Source organism: Manihot esculenta, chromosome 17 (genome assembly GCF_001659605.2).
Source record: "Manihot esculenta cultivar AM560-2 chromosome 17, M.esculenta_v8, whole genome shotgun sequence".
Lineage (NCBI taxonomy): Eukaryota > Viridiplantae > Streptophyta > Magnoliopsida > Malpighiales > Euphorbiaceae > Manihot > Manihot esculenta.
Genome location: NC_035177.2, coordinates 30,298,221 through 30,320,658, shown reverse-complemented (window position 1 = coordinate 30,320,658; position 22,438 = coordinate 30,298,221). Strand labels below are relative to the sequence as shown.

Sequence of the window (22,438 nt, the reverse complement as noted above, 5' to 3'; positions counted from 1 at the left end):
TAGATAAAGTTTAATAAATTTATTTTATTAATTAATTTAATTATATAAAAAAAGAAAGAGGTAAAAATGAAAAAGGCAAAAAGGTAGTTTTCTTGAACCCAAAATTTGTAGAGCATGGTCCTCTTTTTTGAAAAAAAATTAAGACAAAACTTGAGAGATTTTACTTTAATAAATTTAGATTGTAAGATTGAAGAAGGAATCATCAAAGGGGGATTTAATATTTATATTTTATTTTTTTATAAAAAATTTATTTATTTATATTTTATAATTAATTTGATTTATAATAAATTGAGGTCTAGGTAAGTATTTCACCTGCCGAATGTTGGCATATGGGATCACTATGACAAATCACAAAGCTGCCAAATCAAATTTGTCTTTGCCTAAACCGCTCCATCCTAATACCACATCAAATCCTGTCTTCATTCATTCTGAGTTAAAGCCTTCCACACACCATAAATACTCCATCCATGTACTGCAAAGCTCCCACCATCTTTATCTTCACGAAAAAAAAATCCCACTTCCTCGTACTGAAATCCAGAGGTCACCATGGGAGAGGTGGATCCAGCCTTCATTCAAGAACAAGAACACAGGCCAAAACTGGCGAAAACTGAAGCCCAAGGAATACCCATAATTGATCTCTCCATACTGAGCTCTTCTGATGCCAATTCAGATCACTCTCAAGCACTTGAGGGTCTTGTCAAGCAGGTAGGCGACGCATGCAGGGAATGGGGATTTTTGCAAGTGATAAATCATGGAGTGTCACTGGAAAAGCGAGAAAAGATTTTCAATACATCAAGGAATTTTTTTGCTCAGCCTCTTGAGGAGAAACAAAAGGTTAGGAGAGATGATAAGAGACCGTTGGGTTATTATGACACAGAGCATACCAAAAATGTCAGGGACTGGAAAGAGGTATTTGATTTCGCAGCCCAGAATCCAGTCACGATGTATGCTTCATATAATCCTGATGACGAGGAGATCACTCAGTGGTTCAATCAATTTCCTGAGTACCCTCCTGAAATGAGGTAATGAAACTTAGATCCATGCCTCCATATTCTTATTTCAAAAAAATCCTGCTTTTATTTTAAGGTAAATTCTTCAAAACTTGTCCAGAAATAAGATTTAGGCCCGATAATGCATGTAATATTGTAATTCAATCCGCTGCCATGAACAGGGAAGTTTGTGAAGATTATGCTAAGGAAATGGAAAAGCTTGCCTTTACGTTGATGGAGCTTATTTCCCTGAGTCTAAGCTTGCAACCAGATAGTTTCCATGGCTTCTTCAAAGACCAGACCACCTTCATTAGGCTCAACCACTATCCACTTTGCCCAGCTCCTCACCTAGCTCTTGGGGTTGGTCGGCACAAGGATGCTGGGGCCTTGACCATCCTTGCCCAAGATGACGTGGGAGGACTTGAAGTGAAGCGTAAATCTGATGGGGAATGGATTTGGGTCAAGCCAACTCCAAATTCTTACATAATCAATGTTGGTGACATGATTCAGGTACCATATCCCAATCTCTTACATGAATTTGCCTGTTTCACATTCTTTGTTTCTGGGAATTGATGTGGCTTTGCATACGCAGGTGTGGAGCAATGAGGCTTATGAGAGTGTCGAGCACAGAGTGAAGGTGAACCCTGAGAAGGAAAGATTTTCTGTTCCATACTTCTTCAATCCAGCATACGACACCATTATTAAGCCCTTTGAGAAGATTGCAAATGAGCAAAACCCTGCAAAATATAAGCCTTACAATTGGGGGAAGTTTTTTGCCACCAGAAAGCGTAGTAACTTTCAGAAGCTTGATGTTGAGAACATCCAAATCTCTCACTTCAGGGTATCAGAATTAGCTGAAAATTTAGAGGGTGCGTTGTCGATCAAGAGTTAGTAACACCTTAATTCTCGTTCTGTAAAAACGGAAAACATCTTGGATGAAGGCTTGATGCATCTCTTCAATGATTTCCTGCACTGTTATTGTACATAGAATAATGGAATTTGCTACAAATAAACAGAACTGTTTTGCTGCTATAAATGTCTTTTAATGCTCAAATATCGACAACAACATGAGCCTTTCCATTTGTACTGTTTATTTTAATTATGAAGAGTTAGATTAAGTTGTGATCACTAATAAACATGACAGATTCATATGCAAGTAAAATATCCTCAAAATTTTCAACAATATAAGCCCAATCTGAGAAGAATCGAACCAGCTCGAAAGGACTTAGAAAACCAGCTCAACCCGAGAAGAATCAAATCAGCCCGAAGGAACCGAGAAAGGCAATCAGAAAGTCGATCAACCATCGCACCGCTCATCACAGCCATTATTTGCGGACAGCAAGGCGAAACAAACAAGCCACCGCATCACCCACAACGAAGCCATCAGGCCAAAAGCAGCAGAGTCACAAGCAACTCAACAGCAGGCCGAAACAACCACACACACCAGAAAACAACGTAATGTCTATGCAAAATGATTAGCTAACTTTAATTATTATTTATTTATGAAAAACGTATTTAATAATTAAAAATTCATATCAAAATATAAGAAGGCAAGAATGGAAATCAAATGCTATTGAAAATTGGCCCAATTACAGCAGAACAATCTGGTGAAGGCTACCCAAATGCCCAATGCAAAATTGTCTTCGGCTTTGCCCAATGAAATATGTCTGCGCCCAAATTGCTCTAATATAAAACGCAGCGGCACGTTCATTTTCACTAATAAAAAACTAAATTTTTTTTCTTAAATTATTAATTATTAAATCTACCCTTTCAGAGTGAGCGGTCATATGCACCAGTGGACTGTATAGTTTTATCCATTTCATATCAATGCTCTTTCTCGATTCATTTTGCCTTATCCCACTTATTCACAGTCTGCACCGTATAATGTGAGGCTCCCACCATCTTTTTCCATAAGAAGAAAAACCCACTTCCTTCTGCTAAAATCCAAAGATCACCATGGGAGATGTGGATCCAGCCTTCGTTCAAGAACAAGAACACAGGCCAAAACTGGGAATTACTGAAGCCGAAGGGATACCCATAATTGATCTCTCCATACTAAGCTCTTCCGATGCCACCCCAGATCACTCTCAAGCACTCGAGGGTCTTGTTAAGCAGGTAGGCAACGCATGCAGGGACTGGGGGTTTTTTCAAGTGATAAATCATGGGGTATCACTGGAAAAGCGAGAAAAGATTTTCAATGCTTCAAAGGAATTTTTTGCTCAGCCTGTTGAGGAGAAAAACAAGATTAGGAGAGATGATAAAAGTATGTCGGGTTACTATGACACTGAGCATACCAAAAATGTTAGGGACTGGAAAGAGGTGTTTGATTTCGCTTCGCCAAATCCAATTTTAATGTATGCTTCGTGTAAACCTCATGAAGGGGAGATCATCAAGTGGTACAATAAATGGCCTGAGTATTATCCTGAGCTGAGGTAAAGGACACCGTCACATGCATGTTTTTCTTGCAAAAATATTAGATCAGGAAATTATTTTGTTAAAAACTAATGTACTTTTAATTATTTGATTGCAGTATTAAAAGTTAAAGAGTGTTAATAAGATTTATGCATACGACATTAGATTTCTTTACGTCCAATAATGCATGTAATATTGTAATTCAAAGCACTGCTGTGAGCAGGGAAGTCTGTGAAGATTATGCTAAAGAAATAGAAAGACTCGCCTTTACGTTGATGGAGCTTATTGCCCTGAGTTTAAGCTTGCAGCCAGATAGGTTCCATGGCTTCTTCAAAGAACAGACCACCTTCATTAGGCTCAACCACTATCCACCTTGCCCTGCTCCACACCTAGCTCTTGGGGTTGGTCGACACAAGGACCCTGGTGCCTTGACCATCCTTGCCCAAGATGATGTGGGAGGACTTGAAGTGAGGCGTAAATCTGATGGAGAGTGGATTTTTGTCAAGCCAACCCCAAATTCTTACATAATCAATGTTGGTGACGTTATTCAGGTACCCAATCTCAATCTCTCGCATGATTTTGCCTCTTTCACAACCTTTAGATGATTCAAATCAAATAGCTAGTCCATGTCATTAATATAAATAAAGGAAAAAATAAGAAAACTCGCTGGTTAATCTTTCGGTTTTGAAAAATATATATAAAATCTTGATGTCACATGGAATAGATATTAAATTTCCCTATAAAATTACTGATGCTCAACTCCTGAAACTCAGTATCTAGTGGAACTGTTAATGGAAAAACTTTTACCAAGTTCTCTAGCAATTGAAATGGATTGGCAAATGTCTATGCATATGCAGGTATGGAGCAATGATGCTTATGAAAGTGTGGAGCACAGAGTGAAGGTAAACTCTGAGAAGGAAAGATTTTCTATTCCATACTTTTTCAATCCAGCACATGATACCTTGGTGAAGCCCTTAGAGGAGATAGCAAATGAGAAAAATCCTGCCAAATTCAGGCCTTATACTTGGGGGGAGTTTTTGGCCACCAGAAAGCGTGGTAATTTCCAAAAGCTTGATGTTGAGAACATCCAAACCTATCACTTCAGGGTATCAGAATCAGCTGACAAATAATTAGAGGGTGCATTGTCCATAAAAAATTAACAATATTTTACTTCCTAAAATGTTGTTCTGCATGTATAAACAAGAAAAAAGACTTGGATTCTTGGAGACTTAATGGATCTTTTCCCAGAGATCTAGTAGTATTGTTGTGACAGAATAATGGAGATTGCTACAAATAAAAGAAAGGGTAATTTACGATTTAGTCCCTGGATATTACCATTATTAACAAGTCAGTCCCTGTATTTTTAGAAACTTATTAAAACGTCCTTATGTTTTATTTCCGTCAACGAAATAGTCCTTCCGTCCTATTTTCCGTTAAAATTAGATAAAGGAGGAGAGAGAAAATTTTTAAAATCCAATTTTACCCTCAAATAAAACCATTTATTTAGTCCTTGTATATTACAATTATTAACAAGTTAGTCCTTACATTTTCAAAAATCTATTAAAATATTTTTATCTTTTTTCATATCTATTAAAACGTCCTTATCGTTTTTTTATGTCAACTAAATAGTCCCTATCTTTTCTCAGATCTATTAAAACGTCCTTATCGTTTCTTTTTGTCAACGAAATAGTCCCTGTCTTTTCTTTCGTCCTCCTCCTCCTCCTCCTCCGAAAAAGAAGAAGAAGAAAAAGAAGAAGAAGAAGAAGAAGAGAAAGAAGAAGAAGAAGAAGAAGAAGGAGAAGAAGAAGAAGAAGGAAGATGAGGAGAAGAAGAAGAAGAAGAAGAAGAAGGAGAAGAAGAAGAAAAAGAAGAAGAAGGAGAAGAAGAAGAAGAAGAAGAAGGAGAAGAAGAAGAAGAAGAAGAAGAAGAAGAAGAAGAAGAAGAAGAATAAGAAGAAGAAGAAGAAGAAGAAGAAGAAGAAGAGAAAGAAGAAAAAGAAGAAGAAGAAGAATGAGAAGAAGAAGAAGAAAGAGAAAGAAGAAAAAGAAGCAAAAGAAGAAGAAGGAGAAGAAGGAGAAGAAGCAGAAGAAGGAGAAGAAGCAGAAGAAGAAGAAGAAGAAGAAGGAGAAGAAGAAGAAGAAGCAGAAGAAGCAGAAGAAGAATTGATGAAGAAGAAAAGGAAGGAGGAGGAGAAGGAGAAAAATAATTGGGGGTAATATAGTCTTTTACTATATTTTTAACGGCAAAAATAGACAGAAGGACTATTTCGTTGACGGAGAGAAAACATAAGGACGTTTTAATAGATTTCTAAAAATACAGGGACTGACTTGTTAATAATGGTAATACCCAGGGACTAAATCGTAAATTACCCTAAAAGAAAGTGTGTTGCCGCTATAACCGTTTTGTTTTTGTTTTTAATTTTTATGCTGAGATATTTTTAGCTAATTTTAATGATTATTCTGAAATATATAATATTTAATCATATATAATATATCAATTTCAGGTGTGAACACCTCACAAAATCTCTCTCTAGTCTGAAGAGAGAATTTTCTCTGATTTTGTACTTTTGCATTGTTTATGAGGTTTGGTCTCCTGGATCTGCCAGTTCTGCGACAGTTCCTTGCCTTATCTTGGTAGAGATAGTCTCCATCCCTTGACTAGAGTGTAGATTTCTCCCTATCCATCTCTAGAAAGAGTTGTATATATTTGTTTCTTTTGGTTTATCCTTTTGAGTTGTAAGTGCGAGCTTAAAAGAGAGGAAAAACTAGAGATTTGCATTTATTGCTATCTTCCCAAGTTGCAGTCCTATTTCGATGTTACCCTTCCTTTATCCTCTGTAGCTAATCTACCTTTATGTTTATACTTGCAATAGAGTGGCCATAAAGGCTATAGGAGAATAAGAACATTGGCAGCTCTGCCATTTATCACTCTCTGAAAACATTGGATACAATGCCTGAATCTTCCAATGTCAAAGCCACCAGGAGGTGTAAAGGCATAATGGATCCTTTTACGTACTTATTGGCAACCTCTGGTTTCCTTCCAAGAGCTGACCCACTTTTGCCTCTGGGAGAAGTCCGTTGTTTGGATGGTTTGCAATCAAACTTTGAGGTTTGGGGTTGTTTTTGCATGGGATATTCCCCTTGGATACATCTAAACCGTGTTTGAACTAGTCTTATTACTTATATAAAGGTTAGATATTGATCATTAATTGTAGTGAGATATATACAAAATTTAATATAATCAATGTTTATATTTAAAATAAATGTATTGGAAGATTTATCCCGTTCTTGGCGTTGGTGTGTCATTAGTATTCTTTGTTATTGGGCCACTTAGTCTGGGGTTTTCTTGTGGTATGGGATTGGATTTCTGTTTTTAGAGATGTGGGTTTTATATTTGTTTGGTAACTTGTATAAGTTCAGGCGTTGTCTTTAATTGGGCTGGCTGATTTGTTTAAATCAAACCATTCTATGCTTTTAGAGCAGACCATTCTGGCGAGGCCTTACCCAAAATGTTCCTATATGCCATTGCTAATAAGATTTAAGTCCATTTCAGCGGAAATGCAAAGGAACCCATAACAGAAATGGAGCATAGAAACAAAAAGTTGATGTCAATTTCCCTTCTCATCTCCCTTGTCCCAATTGTCAACGGTATCTTACCAGATTTTCCACAGCAGAGTCTTTCCATCAAACACTTTGTGCTCGTACATGGGTCAGGCCATGGCGCCTGGTCATGGTACAAAATTGTGGCGCTACTAAAATCATCTGGCCACAATGTCACAGCCATCGACTTAGCTGCTTCGGGTATTGATCTACAGCAAGTCAGCACTCTACGATCTATATCCGATTATCACCGGCCGTTGATGGAGTTAATGACATCTCTGGCGGAACATGAGAAAGTGATCCTGGTTGGTCATAGCTTGGGTGGATTGGCAATATCTGAAGCCATGGAAAGGTTTCCTGATAAGATATCTGCAGCTGTGTTTGTGACTGCGTTGATGCCTGGACCATCACTCAGCATATCTACTCTTATTAATGAGGTACTTTCATTTTCTTAAGATTTTCCGTTCTTAATTATCAAATTTAAGGAAGTTGACTTTACTGTTTCTATGTTTCTAAAAATTTATTGAAATATTTCTAAATTTTGATTTCCTTTATATTCCATCTTTTCATTCATTTAATTAAAAAGAAAATTGTAAGTTGACTGAAACTTTTTAAGATATAATAGTGTTTTTTTTTTCCCTTTCTTATCGTAGTCATTAAATAGATCAGGTCCTCTGCTAGACAGCAGCTATATATACGGTGATGGTCCTAATAACCCTCCAACAGCACTCAGTTTTGGCCCTGTGTTCTTGTCATCAGTTATGTACAAGCTCAGCCCAATTGAGGTTAGAACTTAAACCTAATTTATCTTTCAATTTTGCTATTATTGATGACGCATTACAATTCACCATCAAATATCTACATGTAAATAGGATTGTGCATTGGCGACAACATTAGTGAGACCATTTTGCTTGTTTAGTGAAGAAGACATGTCAAAGAAGATTATTCTAACCGCAAAGAATTACGGATCAGTTCGTCGAATTTTCTTGATTTCTGAAAAAGATAAGGTTTCTAAAAGGGATTTTCAACTATGGATGATCCAAAGAAATCCACCAAATGAAGTTATTGAGATTCTGGGATCTGATCATATGCTAATGATGTCTAAGGCAAGTGAGCTTTGGTGTCATCTATTAAGTATTGCTGGGAAGTGTTCTTAGACACTACCATTGTTAATGGAAGATTGTTGTTGTGCTATTCTAATGGATATTTGGTTTTATTTATAAGTAGAAAGTTATAGATAAGATGATTTATCTACTTATTTTAAAATTATTATTTGACCAAGGACTATTTTATTTTAATAATTTTTAAAATATCAACATTATACTTATATCAATTTACAATACTAAATCAATTTTAGAACATATCATGAATTTCAATTTCAGAATTTTTTTACATTGAATAAACATTCTTATATCAATTTAAAAATAAAAAAATTCTCTGAATATAAAAAATATAATGTGAATTTCAATTTTACAATTTATATATTTGTATGTATTATTATTATTATGTTATTGATAAAATTTAAAATTTAGAGTATCATAATATTTTTTTAATTATATTTTTTTAAAATTCAGAGTATCACTGTATGTTTTTTATATATATAAAATAAATAAAACAAATGTATACCCTGTCGCACAAGATATACCCTTCTTGAGGGTATATTCCTTATACAATTATTGGGCTTATAAAATAAGTAACAATCAAATTATATTTCCAGTATTTTTGAATATCTTAATTTCTATTTGTCTAATTAAAAATTAATTTCTTTTTTTTGAAAATTTCAACACGCATATCACGTGTGGTGCGTAAATAATCCCATTATATTTTCAAAATAAATTAAAGAGATATCATTTTAGTATTAAAAAATATTGAATTAATACGAATATTATATGGTAGATATTATTATAGATTTATACTCTTAAGATTCGTCATTAACATTTAACAAGAAATCATTTTCCGACAGGGCTGGCTAACGCGTTTTGTATTCCATTCCTATCATTTTATAATAATTATCTTTCAAGCATTCTTAATGATATTTTAATAACTCATTATATTCGTTACAAAATTATAATATCATATTGCTTCTACGAATCACATTTCCTTTTTATTATATTGCATTTTCCATTTTTTGCAAGCAACTTGGGCCAATATGAGTATAATTGATGTTATATCGTCTTTCTTCAGGAGTGTATTTACGAAATAATAAAAATATCGAGTGATTTAGTGGATAAAATCTCAATATTTAAATCAGTTAAAGAATAAAAAATGATTTAGTGAAAAGATGAGATCGATCATATACTTGGAGGTTGCCCATTTATATAATTTTTTGATAGTCTTATCCTAGTAAAATTCAGAATCTGTTATTCAGTTTTGATACGATAAAAATTTCTTCTCTAACCTTTATTTAGGGTTATGGTATGAAATGAACTAGGATAGTTCATTCGGATTCTTAGATCATGTGTCTTTTTTTATTGGGTTTTTGGATTTTATTCTTCTAATGGCCTCTATATCAATATCATTAGTCCCCCCTTTATTCCACAAATCTTTAGGTTCATTAGTACTTTTATAATTGTGTTAGTACGTTGGAAAAATGAATAGGCGTTCCCTTATTGTAGTTGTCCACTTTCTATATAAAGTGGTGTGTAGGGTTGATTTGCCCCACACTCCCTCTTAACTTTCTCTTTCTAGCATTTGTCTCTCTAGAAAGCTTGTTTATCCGGTCATTGAAATTTGGAGTTTCGGTTGATCTTTGGTGGTGTTTTCCAGTTTTCAACCTCTCTTTTAAGTTTTAGGCCTCCTTTATGGGTTTTCAGGTTTTCAGCCTCTCTTATGTATTTTCGACCTTCCTTATGGGTTTTCGGGCTCCCTTGTGGGTCTTCGGGTTTTCAACATCATTTGTTGAATTTTGGGTTTTTGGCTCCCTTATTGGTTTTTGGGTTTTTGACCTCCATTGTGGGTTTTCGCACCGGTGTTGGATTTTGGTGGATCAGTCCCCTCATTTGGGTTTTCAGTTTTAGCGTGGTAGCACGCCGATGTTGGTTGACAGTGGATCCCTCCCCCTTTTCAGATTTTCGGTCTTAGCGTGGTAGCACTCTGGTGCTGGTTGAGTTATTTTCTCATTGCATTGGAGGCTCGACGTTGATAAGATCTGATATTATACTGTCATAGTACCATATTGTCATGTTATCGTGGTACTATACTGTTATGGTATCAGTTGCTGATGAAGATACTCATAACACCTTAGGGTCTATTTGTAACGACCCGAAAATCGGACCGCTACCGGCGCTAGGATCCAGGTCGGCTTAAGGCCGCCGGGACCCGTAGCAAGCCTGACATGCAACCTGTAAACCTGTTTAATTCCATACATGATCAACAACATACATAAAAATTAAAATTTTTCTTTCATTCAAACACCAAACTCAACCTGTGCATGCACTGAACATAGACATAATCATAAATATCGACCCCTCTGTGGGATCTCATCAATGCCCCAATGGGCAATTACAACATGTGTTGAGTTGGTTTACATAAACATCATAAAAGATCTAGGATCATGCATTAAAAGGGATACCTTACACATAGGTCAAGCACAACCTCTAATCCTCAATATCATTACATTACATAACTATTCATAACTTTACATTTTTTCATGTCCACATTCTATCTATTACATACAAATAACTTCAATACTCTTGCTGACCTCCTGGTCTACCCTGTACCTGCAAACCTGGGGAATTTGGGAGAGGGGTGAGCTACTAGAGCCCAGTGAGCAGAATAATAAAGCATTTAAAACACATGCTATCATGAAATGCATCACATCACAGCTAATCATATCAAGGATGAACTTGTCACCATTTAACCCTCTACATATTCCAATCATGCTAGGGGCGTAGTGCAGGCCACACCTGGTCTTTCTCTTATACATAACATAACATACATAACCAATGGTGCCGAGGGCGTAGTGCAGGCCACATCCGATCTTTCTCTTACATAGTGCCAGGGGCGTAGTGCAGGCCACACCTGGACTTCCATATCATATCATCACGTCATAACATATGAGGGCTAATGGATCATTCAACATTCATTCACATCAACAACATATTATGCAATGCAACATATTCGTGATTTCTAATGCAAACAACCTAAAATATCACATGGCATCCGTGATGCATGAACATGCTCAAAACTGATTTATTTACTTGAAACATAAAGAGTTATTCTACTCACCTCTGGCTAGCTCTGACACTGACTGAAGCAGCTGACTCACTGCTGAGGTCCTCGGTTCCTCGGGTCCGAACCTACACAGGTGGACTCAAATGAGGGACCAAACAACTAGCACATAACTCTAAAAACATCCCCCAAAAACCCTCTAAAACTCCTCAAAACATCCATGCAAAAACATGCAAAGGAAGGCTGGACAGGGCACTTTCGGCGGCAGGTTCGGCGGCCGAAAGTCCCTCCAGAGCCGAAAGTCAGGCAGGTTCGGCGGCACCTTCGGCGGCCGAAACTCCCAGACAGAGGCGAAACTCATGCATGTTCAGCGGCACTTTCGGCGGCCGAAACTCCCAGACAGAGACGAAAATCTCCTTTCGGGGGCAAGCTTCGGCAGCCGAAGGCTGGTTCCACAAGCATGTTCGGCGACCGAAAGTTCCTTCGGCTGTCGAACCTGGTTTCTCCCTTAGTGGCAGAAACTCAGCTCTTCTATGCATATACGCCTCCCAAACCATTCAAACATGCATAAACCTATTCTACAACACACATACACAAGCATACAAGCTCCTAGGGGCTTCAAACTATCTAAAACCCTATCTACAACACATCAAACATGCATTTGCAAGCCACATTGTTCAAAAACACAACATAACCTCATAAACCTAACCATAAGCTAAACATGCATTCTACCCCATAGATCTACTTAAAACTTACTTAAAACATGCAATGAGCTTAAGATCGGCTCTTACCTCTTGAAGATCGAGAGAGAGACGACCTAATCTTGGAGATGGGAGATTTTCAACTTCCTTGGGTCTCCAAGCTCAAAACTTGCTCAAAACTTGAAAATCTTCAAAATAAGATGAAAACTTGTGAAAATCGTGAAAGATTTGAAGGAAAAACTCAAAGATTGGTGAGAGACGGCGGAGAGCTCACCTTAGCCGAAAATGGGGAGAAAAGCTCGCCCATTTCGGCTAAGGGACCCTTTTATAGTGGCTGGCCAGGCCACGTTCGGGGGCCGAACGTGCCTCCGCATGCATGCCATGTTCGGCGGCCGAACTTGAGGTTCGGCGGCCGAACCTGGACTTCCCTCACTTATGCCTTCGGGGGCCTAAGGCACACCCGAAATGCCTGCATGTTCGGCGGCCGAACTTGAGGTTCGGCGGCCGAACCTGGGTTTTCCTCCAAGGTTGTTTTCATGCAAAAACTCATTTCCTTTTTAATTAAAATCATGAAATACATTAAAACATTTTAAGAAAACATGTTTCTACCCTACTAGAGGCTTCCGACATCCGAGATTCCACCGGACGGTAGGAATTCCGATACCGGAGTCTAGCCGGGTATTACACTATTGGTTGGCTTACTTATTTCTCCACTTCATTACTCGCTTGATATTGATGAGATTTGGTACTATGCTATCATGGTACCATGCTACTATAGTATCACACTACCATGGTATCAGTTGTTGATGATGGTGCTCATAATGCCTAAGAAGCAATTGATTTGGCTAACTTATTTCCCCCTATATTGGCGGCTTGACGTTGATAAAATCTGGCACCATGCTGCCATGGTATCAATTGTTGATTAGGGCACTCATAATGCCTAAAGGGCAATTGGTAGGCTGGCTTATTTCCCCCTGCATCGGCGACTTGACATTGATAAGATCTAGTATCATACTGCTATGGTATTAGTTGCTGATAAGGGCACTCATAATGCCTAAGGGGCAATTGGTTTTTTTTTTCCCTACATTGACATATTGACGTTGATAATATCTGATATCATGTTGCCATGGTATTAGTTGCAGACGAAGGCGCTTATAACGCAAGGGGCAATTGATTGGCTAACTTATGGCCCTACATTGGTGGCTTGACGTTGATAAGATCTTATATCATACTGCCATGGTATTTGTTACTAATGAGGGCACTCATAAAGCTTAAGGGGCGATTGGTTGGCTGACTTATTTTCCCACTGCATTGGCGGCTTACGTTGATAAGATTCGATACCATGTTACCATGGTATCAGTTGTTGATGAGGGTGCTCTTTCATCGCCTAGGAGCGCTTTTATGTCGCCTAGGAGAGCTCTTACATCGCCTAGGAGAGCTCTTACATCGCCTAAGTAGTTAATTGATTGACTGAAAGGGCACTTATATCGTTTAAATGGGTAAGTGGTTGCCTGAAATAACGGTCTTATATCTCCTAGGAGCGCTCTTACGTCGCCTAAGTAGACAAGTAATTGCCTGAAATGGTGCTCTTACGTCGCCTAAGTGGGTAAGTAGTTGCCTAAAAGAGCGCTCTTACATCGCACAGGGACGCTCTTAAGTCACTTAAGTGAGTAAGTAGTTGCTGAAAAGGGCGTTCTTATGTCTTTTAGGAGCACTCTTACATCACCTAGTGCCAAAATAGATGGTAGGATAGCTTGGTGCCTGAAACTTATTCTTTTATTTAGTAAGAAAATATTTCAATCTTTGCATAAGTTTGAATTGAAATAAAATAATAAAAATACTTAATAGAAGAAAAAGAAATTGACTACTGATAGAATTTCCTGTGATTGGCGATGTTCCATGATCTTTGAATAGCTTTCCCATTCAAGTCTGCTAGCTTATAGGCTCCTGGCCTAATTACTTTGATCACTTGGGATGGTCCCTCCCATTTGCACATCAACTTGCATGGCTCTACATTGCCCTTCCCCTGTCTCCTGATACCTCCTTTCCTCTATCTCTTGGTATCTCCCTTCCATCCTAAAATCTTTTCTCATCACTTTTCTCTGCCTTCTGGGTTTGCCTTTATTGTCTAGACAGACGTATTTTTGGGCCCTCTCCATCAACTAGTGACAGTCTCTAGCTGAGTTTTTTTTATTAAATATTCCACGAACCTTGTGTTACAGCAATCCTTTTTTATTGCTTCACATGCCGTTTTGTAATTTAGATTGTCTACCTGAATAACACAAGAATAACATTTGAAGAAATTGAAAAAGTTGACGAAACTCTTCAAAAAACGAGGAGGAGATAGCATCCCACAAAGAATCCATGGTGTCCACGTTAAGAAGAATAAGGATGATACATGGAAGAGGGCGACGGAAAGTTGGGAAACTATAGGAAGGAAAACCAGAAACCAAGAAGACAGGTATCTAGAGGTGAGATTGATGGATACTGTAAAGAGAATATAAAAGAAGCAGTTGGACGATGACTTTGGAATCAGAGATGTTTTTCTCCTTTCTACTGAAATACTAGCCAAGTCTTTTCCAAACAAATTCAAGCTACTATCTTTAGACAAGTACGATGAAAAGACTGATCTACATAGTCACCTAACTAATTTTCGTACAACCATGCTTCTCCAGAATACCAATGACATGGTCCTATGTAGGGTCTTTCCTTCTACTCTCACTAGATTGGCACAAAAGTAATACCAACACCTTCCAGCTAACTTCATTCATGACTTTAACGAATTAGCTTATGTCTTTAAATAGAAATTCATCACATGTTTCCCTTTTAAGAAATTATCTTTTGACTTTCAAAAAGTAAGGTAAGAGAAGTATGAATCTCTCGAAAGTTATATAGACATATTCAATATTTTATTTTGAGTTATGGTCTAAAACAAACTATAGGATAATTCGTTCGACTTCTTGGATCATAAGTCTTCTTCAATTGAACTTTTGGACTTTAATTTTTCAGTAGCCTTTATATAAATATCAATAATTATTATGGAGTCTAATTAAATAATTATATTTATAATAATCTTCAAAATGCATATCTTTAAGATGATGAATGATGATCGATGGATTTCTTCACCCCGGTCTAAAAGGCCAGGCCCACAAAAACAGTCCATGATCCGAAGGCTTCAATATTCCCCTCGAGAGTCAGGTCCAACCCGCTCAGTCACAGGGCCGGACTCCGCCTAGACCCCTCAATCAAGCCGGCCCAAACCTCTCGGCCCAGTAATCAGGCCCTCACCAGGCTCAACTTCAGCCCTATCATTCAACCCAGCCCGGAAAGGGGAAAATGACCAAGATGCCCCGCTGGTAGGTCCTTCCGCATGCGTATCAGAGGAGAATTAATGGTCGTTACGCATGGAGCAGGCGCTTGACACATCCGTACATACGGAGCTGAGCGGCAGAAGACAGCTAGCATTGTGGCAGAGAGACAGATATATATATCACGGTAAAGGCCACGCAAAAGGGGGCTCTCTCTTCTTCTTCTTCTTTCTCCTTCCTGTACACCATTTTTATTCTTTCTGCAACTCTTGCCTAAATATACTACTCTGAGCCATAAAATCTGACTTGAGCGTCGGAGGGTCTCCACCGGGGCACCCCCGGTAGGCCCCTGACCATTCTTTCTTATTTTACAGGTCCTTTCACCAGGTAAAATATGGAGAGACCCATCAGGAAGCCCAGCAAGAAGGGACCCAGAAGAAAACCAGATCTATCATGGACCAGGAAGAGGAAAAGATTTATGAATGAATATAGATGACGTCGGATTCAATTGAATGAGATTTGGTATTAAAAATTAATTATTATGGGCTCTTATTCCTATTATTAAAATAGGATAAATGAAATGGAGATGTGTGGATAATATGCTGTTTAACTATTATAGGATCATTAACACGATAATCGTCATAGTGCATATAATATATTTTTTTAGAAAAAGTAGACAGCTAATAGATATGCTTGGTGGAGTTCAACTTGCAGCATTAAAAGATCAAATAATTTACAATTTCTTAAATATTAATACAAAGTTTATCTTAAAAAAATGAAGAGCCAAAAATGGTTTCATAACCAATTCCAACTAACTTTTATATTAACTTTAAATAATCGTAGTTGGATAATATATTTAAAAAGAGATTTACATTTAACATCTACAGAATTAAAAAAATAAAAAAATTAAAAATTAAAAAAAAAAAAAAAGACAAAGGAAGTGTTGCTTGAGCTTTGATGCTATTGGAGAGCGTCACTAACTCCCAAAATGTTGGAGAAAACATTAACGTGGGAAATATGTAAGATTTAAACATTTATTTTTCTATACGACCGAACCAATTAAAATTCTTATATATTTTTTAAAATTTTATTTCAGTTCTGTGTCTGTCTGAATTTTTTTTTTTTTAAAAAAATTAAATATATACATCAAATTGTTTTGGGATTGCAATTGGATTGAATCTTATTGCACATAACATCAATTTTTTTTTTTTTTTATTGCAATTGGATGGAATATTTTTCCCGCATCATCATGAAAATTTAATTATTGCCGTTGGATTCTTCCAAGTGTTGGATAGTGGAAATTAACGTCTCACCATTAGATTCCATCAATAAACCTCAATTTTCTCTTTCTTCAAGATTCAAGTAACTTTTCTCATTTCAACAAGAGCTTCATATTAATGGATTACAGAGATTTCACTGAACCAGAAGAAATAATCACAAAACTGAATTAACAAAGAATTACATATCTTTAATCACAAACTATAAAATATCTCTTTCATATGTACAAATAATTCTAACAACGAACCTTCCCAAAACCCAGATAGAAATTTGCCATTTCTCGAAGAAAACCAGGAGGAGAACTCCATAGCCATGCACGAAGGCAAAAAGAAGAAGAAACCAACCTGAAACAGCGAATATAGAAATTCTTGAAGAAACCTGAAGCTGCTGTCATGGAAGGAGACCAACAAAAGGAACAGAAGCAGCATAAGGGTGGCTTGGGAGACGATGATGAGAGGTGTTCTGCTCAATAACAATTCCAATTGCTTCAGCTACAGCGATAATAAACTCCATAGCCAGTCTCAGTAGTTGTATGCACATCTCAAATCTCTGGATCACCATTTCTGCAACTCCAAGCTTTTTAGCTTTTTCTTTTTAAGCTCTCTCTTTTTCTGTTCTCCGCGTCACCTTTCTTTCTTTTCAAAGCTCAGGAGTTCTATATAATAAATATATATAGACAGAGAAAGAGAGGGTGATATGATTAATTTGGCTTTTGGAAGAACTCAAGGGACAGAAGAGAATAGTCTCCTTTTCTTTTTGAGTCGTTGAGAAGCATTATTATTTCATTAGATATGATGAAAAAATCCAGGTGGAAATGGATAAGCCCATGTGTCATACTCACAACCAAAGCAAACTACAAGGCCAATCAATCTTGTGACATTATTTATTTCTTTTGATCTTTAACACAAGTGTTGTTTATTTTCGTTTATAAATTCGTCAAATTAATTTATAAAATTTTTAAAAGTACGTTTGAATTTTATTTTACTGTAATTTAAACATAATAATATATTTATGTCTTGTAAAAAATATTTTAAAAAAATATAATTCTCGTACTCACCGATTTAATTTTATAATAAGTGTATTTAAATAAATATATGAGATCTCAAATTTTATTAATTTAATTTTCAATTCAAAAAAATATAATTATTATAAATATTTTAAATTTTTATTTTATTTTCAAAAGAAATTTGATTTAATAAAAATGTTATGAATTATGGAGTTTAAATTATACTAAGGTTTAATATTTTTAATGTAAAATTTCAGTTTAATTTATTTTTTAAAATTTTATTTGAAATAATTTATTTTATAAGAAAAATAATTTAAATGAATTTTTATAAAATTATATACCATTTAATTTATTTTCAAATAATATTTTAAAATTAAAATATTGAATTTTTTTATTATTAATAAAAAAATAATGAAATTAATTTTTTATAAAAATCTTGCTCTTCAAAAAATCTCTCAATTTAATTTCAAATACACATAAGGTGGGAATTGTAAACCGCGACGCCGTTTTGGTCGGTTATAAGCGTTTGACTTCCCTCCCTCGATTTCTATACTTGACCTAATCAGCTGTAAATCGAAATTGTTTCTCATCCCTCTTCTGCGCATAACTCAGCCACTGAACTCGGTGTCGATTCACCGAGTCTGTCCGTGTTGGAAACGACTCCACACCAATGGGAGAACCAGGACATGAAGAACAACAAGAGCAGAAAGAGTTCGCTGACGGCGGAAAGAGAAAGCTCGACGCTTTCGAACTTGCCAAACAAAGAGCTCAAGAAATCGCCTCTCGAATCGCTAGTGACGCTGACTCGAAACGCCCTCGTCTAGTCTCCGAAAACTCGTCCGAGCCTTCACGTTTCTCAAGTTCGGTGTCTGCCTCTCCCTCTTTCCCTGGTACTCTCCGTTATATCCTTTTTCTCCGGTTTCTAGGGTTTCAATGTACAATATATCTATCTCTTTGTCTGCGAAGTTCTGTGCTTTTCGTAAGTTCAATGTGTTCATGAATGCTTGTGTGAACACGAAATTGGTGCTCAATCATGTATTAAAGTTATCTTGTAGTGGCTATTCACTTCCTGAGTGATAGCTTTGCCATTGTGAAGTGTGTTATTCCTGGACCTCCAAATGCAAGAGATCATGGCCATGTCCAAGCAAGCTTTAGAAGAAAATAAGTAGAGAACTTTGAATAGCCGTAGCCTTCCGTTTTAAAATTCTGTTATCCATGAGAATTTTCCTTCCAGTCCTTAACTTTTCTCTCAATATTGTTTAGTATTATATATTATCACAAGCTATAGCATTACAGGGTGTTCCCAGTGCATGAGACTTCTTGCTTTGCATCAAAGCTTTATTTTGTGCTTTTCTGTTCCCTTGCATTTTCTTTTTACCATTTTTATTTGTTTACTAATCTAAATTTTTGTTTCTTTTAATTTGGAGGTTCAAAAGCAAGCTATCCATTTATAATTTCTGTCATTCAAAATGTTATATCTCATTTCCATCAGTTTTCTATCTCTTGATTGTTTGGTTAAACTTTCTTCCAGTTCCCTTTGTTGCCCAACCAAGTCTGTATTCACAAGGCGCAAGTAAGAAAATTGCAATTCCTAATGGCAAGGTATTACATTGTCTCATTATGTCTTAAATATAATATACTGTCAGTGGACATCCTCGAATTATAAAGCCCTACTACTTCCCTCCAGGTTGGTGTCGTTATAGGGAAAGGAGGAGAAACAATAAAAAATATTCAACTTCAGTCAGGGGCTAAAATTCAGATTACCAAGGATCAAGATGCTGATCCCCATTCTCTAACAAGGGATGTGGAGTTGATGGGTACTTCTGAACAAATTAGCAGGGCCGAAGAACTGATCAGTGATGTGATTGCAGAGGTCTAGTTATACTCAAATTGTTATTTGGTTCTCAAAATCTTGAAATCCGGAGGATTCATTATCATTATAATTGTGCCTTTACAAATTGTTAAAACAGACGGATGCAGGGGGCTCTGCTTCATCTGCAGTTCATGGATTAAATACAAAGCAATCTGGAGCTGAACAGTTTGCAATGAGAGTTCCTAATGACAAGGTGAATATAGCATCTTAACCTCTGGTGCAACTAATGAAACATTAGACTACATTTCTAACTTGTGCTTCTGAGTGCTGTAGGTTGGATTGCTCATTGGCAAGGGCGGTGAAACCATAAAGTATATGCAAAGCAGATCGGGTGCTCGTATGCAGGTTTTTAATTACAAGATGTGGAATAAAACCAAAAATAAATTAAAAAAAGAAATTGTCCTGATGAATCCTGGAGCCTTGTCTAAAAGCATTTTATACTTACTGAACGCATAATTTGAATGTACTGAACTTTTACTTGTGAATCCTTGAGCGCCTTACTCTTATTGGTTCTGTTGTAAATTAGAACAAAATAGATTCATTGATTTTGATTAGGATATGAAAGGTAATAATCTGAAGAATAATACGGATTTGCTTCAGGAAGCAAAATAACTCATTCTAGAATTATTTTCTTGTAGACATTGATATAAAATGTATTCCTTCTTTGGAGTTTCCTTTTCACCACCACTGCAATGAGTCTTTGTGTCTAGACACTAGATACATTTATAAACCATACAGCATTTTATAATTTATGCACTTGAATTTTGTTATTAGGTTGGATATTGTCCAGTATAAGATTTTAGTAAAGTATAGATTTTTTCAACTATTTATGGTGTGATTTATGATAAATTCAACTGACAATCCGTCAATAATGTGAGGATTGCTTACTGTGTTGGTGGTAAATGTGTTTTATCTTTCACAAGATATGGTTGGTGTTTTTCTGCCTAGCACTCTTTCGCCTTAGACTATTATGACAATTTCTGTATGATGATCAAAATAGAAGTTTGTTGATGGTAATTTATTTAATATTCTGGTTGATTATTCTTTATAACAATCACGTTTGAAATAATTGTTCTAGTCTCATAGTCCTTTTTGTTCTACTCTTCTAGTCAAACTCATGAACACAGTAAGCAATGCTGCAATATGAATTTTGCTCTTCTAATGCAATTAGTGGCCGTCTCATTTCTTATGACTTTATTGTGGAAGTTAACTTACAATTTTGAATGTGTTTTCATGCTATGTGCTAAACTTGTTCTTTTCTTCAGATTATTCCCCTCCACCTTCCTCCTGGTGACGCATCAGCAGAGAGAACAGTATATATAAATGGTTCAACAGAACAGATTGAAGCAGCCAAAGAATTGGTTAATGAAGTTATCAGCGGGGTAAGTCATGATACTTGTGATTCTCACCTATTAGTGCATGCACTTCTAAAGATTAATACATTTTATAGAATGGTATGGAGGAATTGGGATGAATATGTAGCTTTTCTTGCCCATTCATAATTGTCATTTTATTCATTGAATTTCTTAGTGAGCAGAAACACTAATCATAACGAACATTTTGCTTATTATCACTTCAAAAAAAAAAAGGAGAGTAGAGGAAATTAAGATGCTTGTGCATTATTTACCTGCCTACTGCCAAATTTGATCCTCAAACTCAGGCACACTTCTGTGTACACTAGCACACTGCTTTTCTTTTTTTTTTTTTTAAGAAAAAAAAAGATAATTTAGCTGAGATGGGGGCTGCACTCTTAACCAAATGCCTTATGTGACGTGCACTTTTGAGTAGAAAGCAGAATACACATTACTACATTTCATTTGCAATATTGGTGAAAGCCTTTTATGTTTGATTTAAGATATGAACAATTTCTGGAAGTTTGCTTCTTGGTTATCACATCCATTTTACCTGATTGGTATTTGGTTTCTTTCCTGTAGAAACGGATCATAAATCCATCTGGATCTAATAGCTATTCACAGCCAGTTTATCCTGCTGCTGGTAACTGGGTCGAGCCAGGACAACCTACTATGCAACAACAGCCCCAATATGGATACGCTCAACCAGGAAATCAACCTACACCCTCTTCTTACTATGGCAACTACACCCAGCAACCAGTTTGGGATCAGTCAAACCCATCAACCATGTCCCAAACCCCTCAGCAAATGACTGGATATGGTTACTATGGACAACAATCTCAAATGGGAACAGCTCCTCCTAGCTATAGCTACAATCAGACACCTGTTGCCAGCAACACTTATGATCATAGCTACGGTCAGCAGACACCAAATTATGGACAAAACATTCCTAGTCAGACCCCATCACAAGAAATGCAGAAACCATATGCAACTTCAAGTTATGGGTCAGCTACTGTATCATCTCAATCAGATGGGGCAATTTCATCCCAATCAAGTCAAGTAGCACCTGCATATCCACCTACTGCTTATAGTCAACCAGTGATGAATCCTCCAACATACTGGCCACCTCAAACAGGATATGATCAAACAGGGTACTCCCAGACTGCTTATGGAGGGTTGCAACCAGGCCAAGTTCCTCCTCCATCTACTCAGCCAGTTTATGGACAAGGTGGATATCCTCTTCAGCCATCTCCTTCACCTGTAAATTATGCTCAGGGGACACATCCTCACTCTTATGGACAGCCACCGCTGGAGACACAATCCCAGTCACAGCCAGCAAACAATGGTCATTCACAGCCGTTGGCTTATGGAGCTGAAACTAATGATGGGAATTCAAACCCTGCAGTGCAGGAAGCTGTTCCTTCTCAAAGCTGAGTTTCGAGCTTTTTAATGGTGGCTTTTGCATCCCTTCTGATATCTTTTCCAATTCCATTGTGTATTGCTTTGCATGAGAGTTCCTTTTACTCTTGTATACTAAACTGTGTCATGAGGGGTTTACATTTCTAGGCTTATAATGTGGGAAATTTTGCCTTGTATCTTTATTTTTGACAGTTTAACTGCATTTGAACTAGAAAACAAGTATAATTTGCTGTATCGATTTAAAAGATTGAGCTTCAGTTAATTTTAACCGAGTTGGCCCATGACTCTGGTTGGATCGGAAGTTTTATAAGGAAGCAAGAATTCCGTGTCT

At 36.7% G+C, this 22,438-nt stretch overlaps 5 protein-coding genes across 6 annotated transcripts; 4 read left to right on the top strand and 1 right to left on the bottom strand.

Annotated features, from left to right (window-relative positions):
- Window positions 1–462: 462 nt before the first annotated feature.
- On the top strand, window positions 463–2,021 carry LOC110605702 (protein DMR6-LIKE OXYGENASE 2). Its single transcript, XM_021744352.2, has 3 exons — window positions 463–1,022; window positions 1,172–1,499; window positions 1,582–2,021. Exons 1-3 carry the CDS (start codon window positions 547–549, stop codon window positions 1,879–1,881), a joined length of 1,104 nt encoding a protein of 367 aa, XP_021600044.1. The 5' UTR covers window positions 463–546; the 3' UTR covers window positions 1,882–2,021.
- A 763-nt stretch (window positions 2,022–2,784) lies between these two features.
- LOC110604393 (jasmonate-induced oxygenase 2) lies at window positions 2,785–4,559 on the top strand. 2 transcript variants are annotated; one of them, XM_021742543.2, is made up of 3 exons: window positions 2,785–3,421; window positions 3,610–3,952; window positions 4,259–4,559. In XM_021742543.2, the coding sequence occupies exons 1-3, from the start codon at window positions 2,946–2,948 to the stop codon at window positions 4,529–4,531; spliced, it is 1,092 nt and encodes a 363-aa protein (XP_021598235.1). In that variant the 5' UTR covers window positions 2,785–2,945; the 3' UTR covers window positions 4,532–4,559. The 2 variants fall into 2 exon arrangements, with proteins under 2 accessions (XP_021598235.1, XP_021598236.1); XM_021742544.2 differs by having other exon boundaries at window positions 2,792–3,421; window positions 3,625–3,952.
- A 1,278-nt stretch (window positions 4,560–5,837) lies between these two features.
- LOC110605049 (salicylic acid-binding protein 2) lies at window positions 5,838–8,219 on the top strand. Its single transcript, XM_021743352.2, has 3 exons — window positions 5,838–7,437; window positions 7,654–7,785; window positions 7,873–8,219. Exons 1-3 carry the CDS (start codon window positions 6,982–6,984, stop codon window positions 8,155–8,157), a joined length of 873 nt encoding a protein of 290 aa, XP_021599044.1. The 5' UTR covers window positions 5,838–6,981; the 3' UTR covers window positions 8,158–8,219.
- Window positions 8,220–16,596: 8,377 nt separating this feature from the next.
- LOC122722193 lies at window positions 16,597–17,110 on the bottom strand. The gene has a single exon (XM_043952346.1). The coding sequence runs from the start codon at window positions 17,016–17,018 to the stop codon at window positions 16,848–16,850; it is 171 nt and encodes a 56-aa protein (XP_043808281.1). The 5' UTR covers window positions 17,019–17,110; the 3' UTR covers window positions 16,597–16,847.
- An 898-nt stretch (window positions 17,111–18,008) lies between these two features.
- Window positions 18,009–22,388, top strand: LOC110605351 (far upstream element-binding protein 1). The gene is made up of 7 exons (XM_021743862.2): window positions 18,009–18,353; window positions 18,995–19,065; window positions 19,151–19,336; window positions 19,434–19,529; window positions 19,610–19,681; window positions 20,602–20,718; window positions 21,271–22,388. The coding sequence occupies exons 1-7, from the start codon at window positions 18,134–18,136 to the stop codon at window positions 22,120–22,122; spliced, it is 1,614 nt and encodes a 537-aa protein (XP_021599554.1). The 5' UTR covers window positions 18,009–18,133; the 3' UTR covers window positions 22,123–22,388.
- Window positions 22,389–22,438: the final 50 nt, after the last annotated feature.

Bases quoted from the DNA above. Each gene is read 5' to 3' on its own strand.
- LOC110605702 (XM_021744352.2), top strand. From the start codon at position 547: ATGGGAGAGGTGGATCCAGCCTTCATTCAAGAACAAGAACACAGGCCA. The intron at 1,023-1,171 runs GTAATGAAACTT...TGCCATGAACAG, and splicing joins GAGTACCCTCCTGAAATGAG to GGAAGTTTGTGAAGATTATG. The intron at 1,500-1,581 runs GTACCATATCCC...TTGCATACGCAG, and splicing joins ATGTTGGTGACATGATTCAG to GTGTGGAGCAATGAGGCTTA.
- LOC110604393 (XM_021742543.2), top strand. From the start codon at position 2,946: ATGGGAGATGTGGATCCAGCCTTCGTTCAAGAACAAGAACACAGGCCA. The intron at 3,422-3,609 runs GTAAAGGACACC...TGTAATTCAAAG, and splicing joins GAGTATTATCCTGAGCTGAG to CACTGCTGTGAGCAGGGAAG. The intron at 3,953-4,258 runs GTACCCAATCTC...ATGCATATGCAG, and splicing joins ATGTTGGTGACGTTATTCAG to GTATGGAGCAATGATGCTTA.
- LOC110605049 (XM_021743352.2), top strand. From the start codon at position 6,982: ATGGAGCATAGAAACAAAAAGTTGATGTCAATTTCCCTTCTCATCTCC. The intron at 7,438-7,653 runs GTACTTTCATTT...TTCTTATCGTAG, and splicing joins TATCTACTCTTATTAATGAG to TCATTAAATAGATCAGGTCC. The intron at 7,786-7,872 runs GTTAGAACTTAA...ACATGTAAATAG, and splicing joins ACAAGCTCAGCCCAATTGAG to GATTGTGCATTGGCGACAAC.
- LOC122722193 (XM_043952346.1), bottom strand. From the start codon at position 17,018: ATGGTGATCCAGAGATTTGAGATGTGCATACAACTACTGAGACTGGCT.
- LOC110605351 (XM_021743862.2), top strand. From the start codon at position 18,134: ATGGGAGAACCAGGACATGAAGAACAACAAGAGCAGAAAGAGTTCGCT. The intron at 19,337-19,433 runs GTCTAGTTATAC...TTGTTAAAACAG, and splicing joins TCAGTGATGTGATTGCAGAG to ACGGATGCAGGGGGCTCTGC. The intron at 19,682-20,601 runs GTTTTTAATTAC...TCTTTTCTTCAG, and splicing joins GATCGGGTGCTCGTATGCAG to ATTATTCCCCTCCACCTTCC.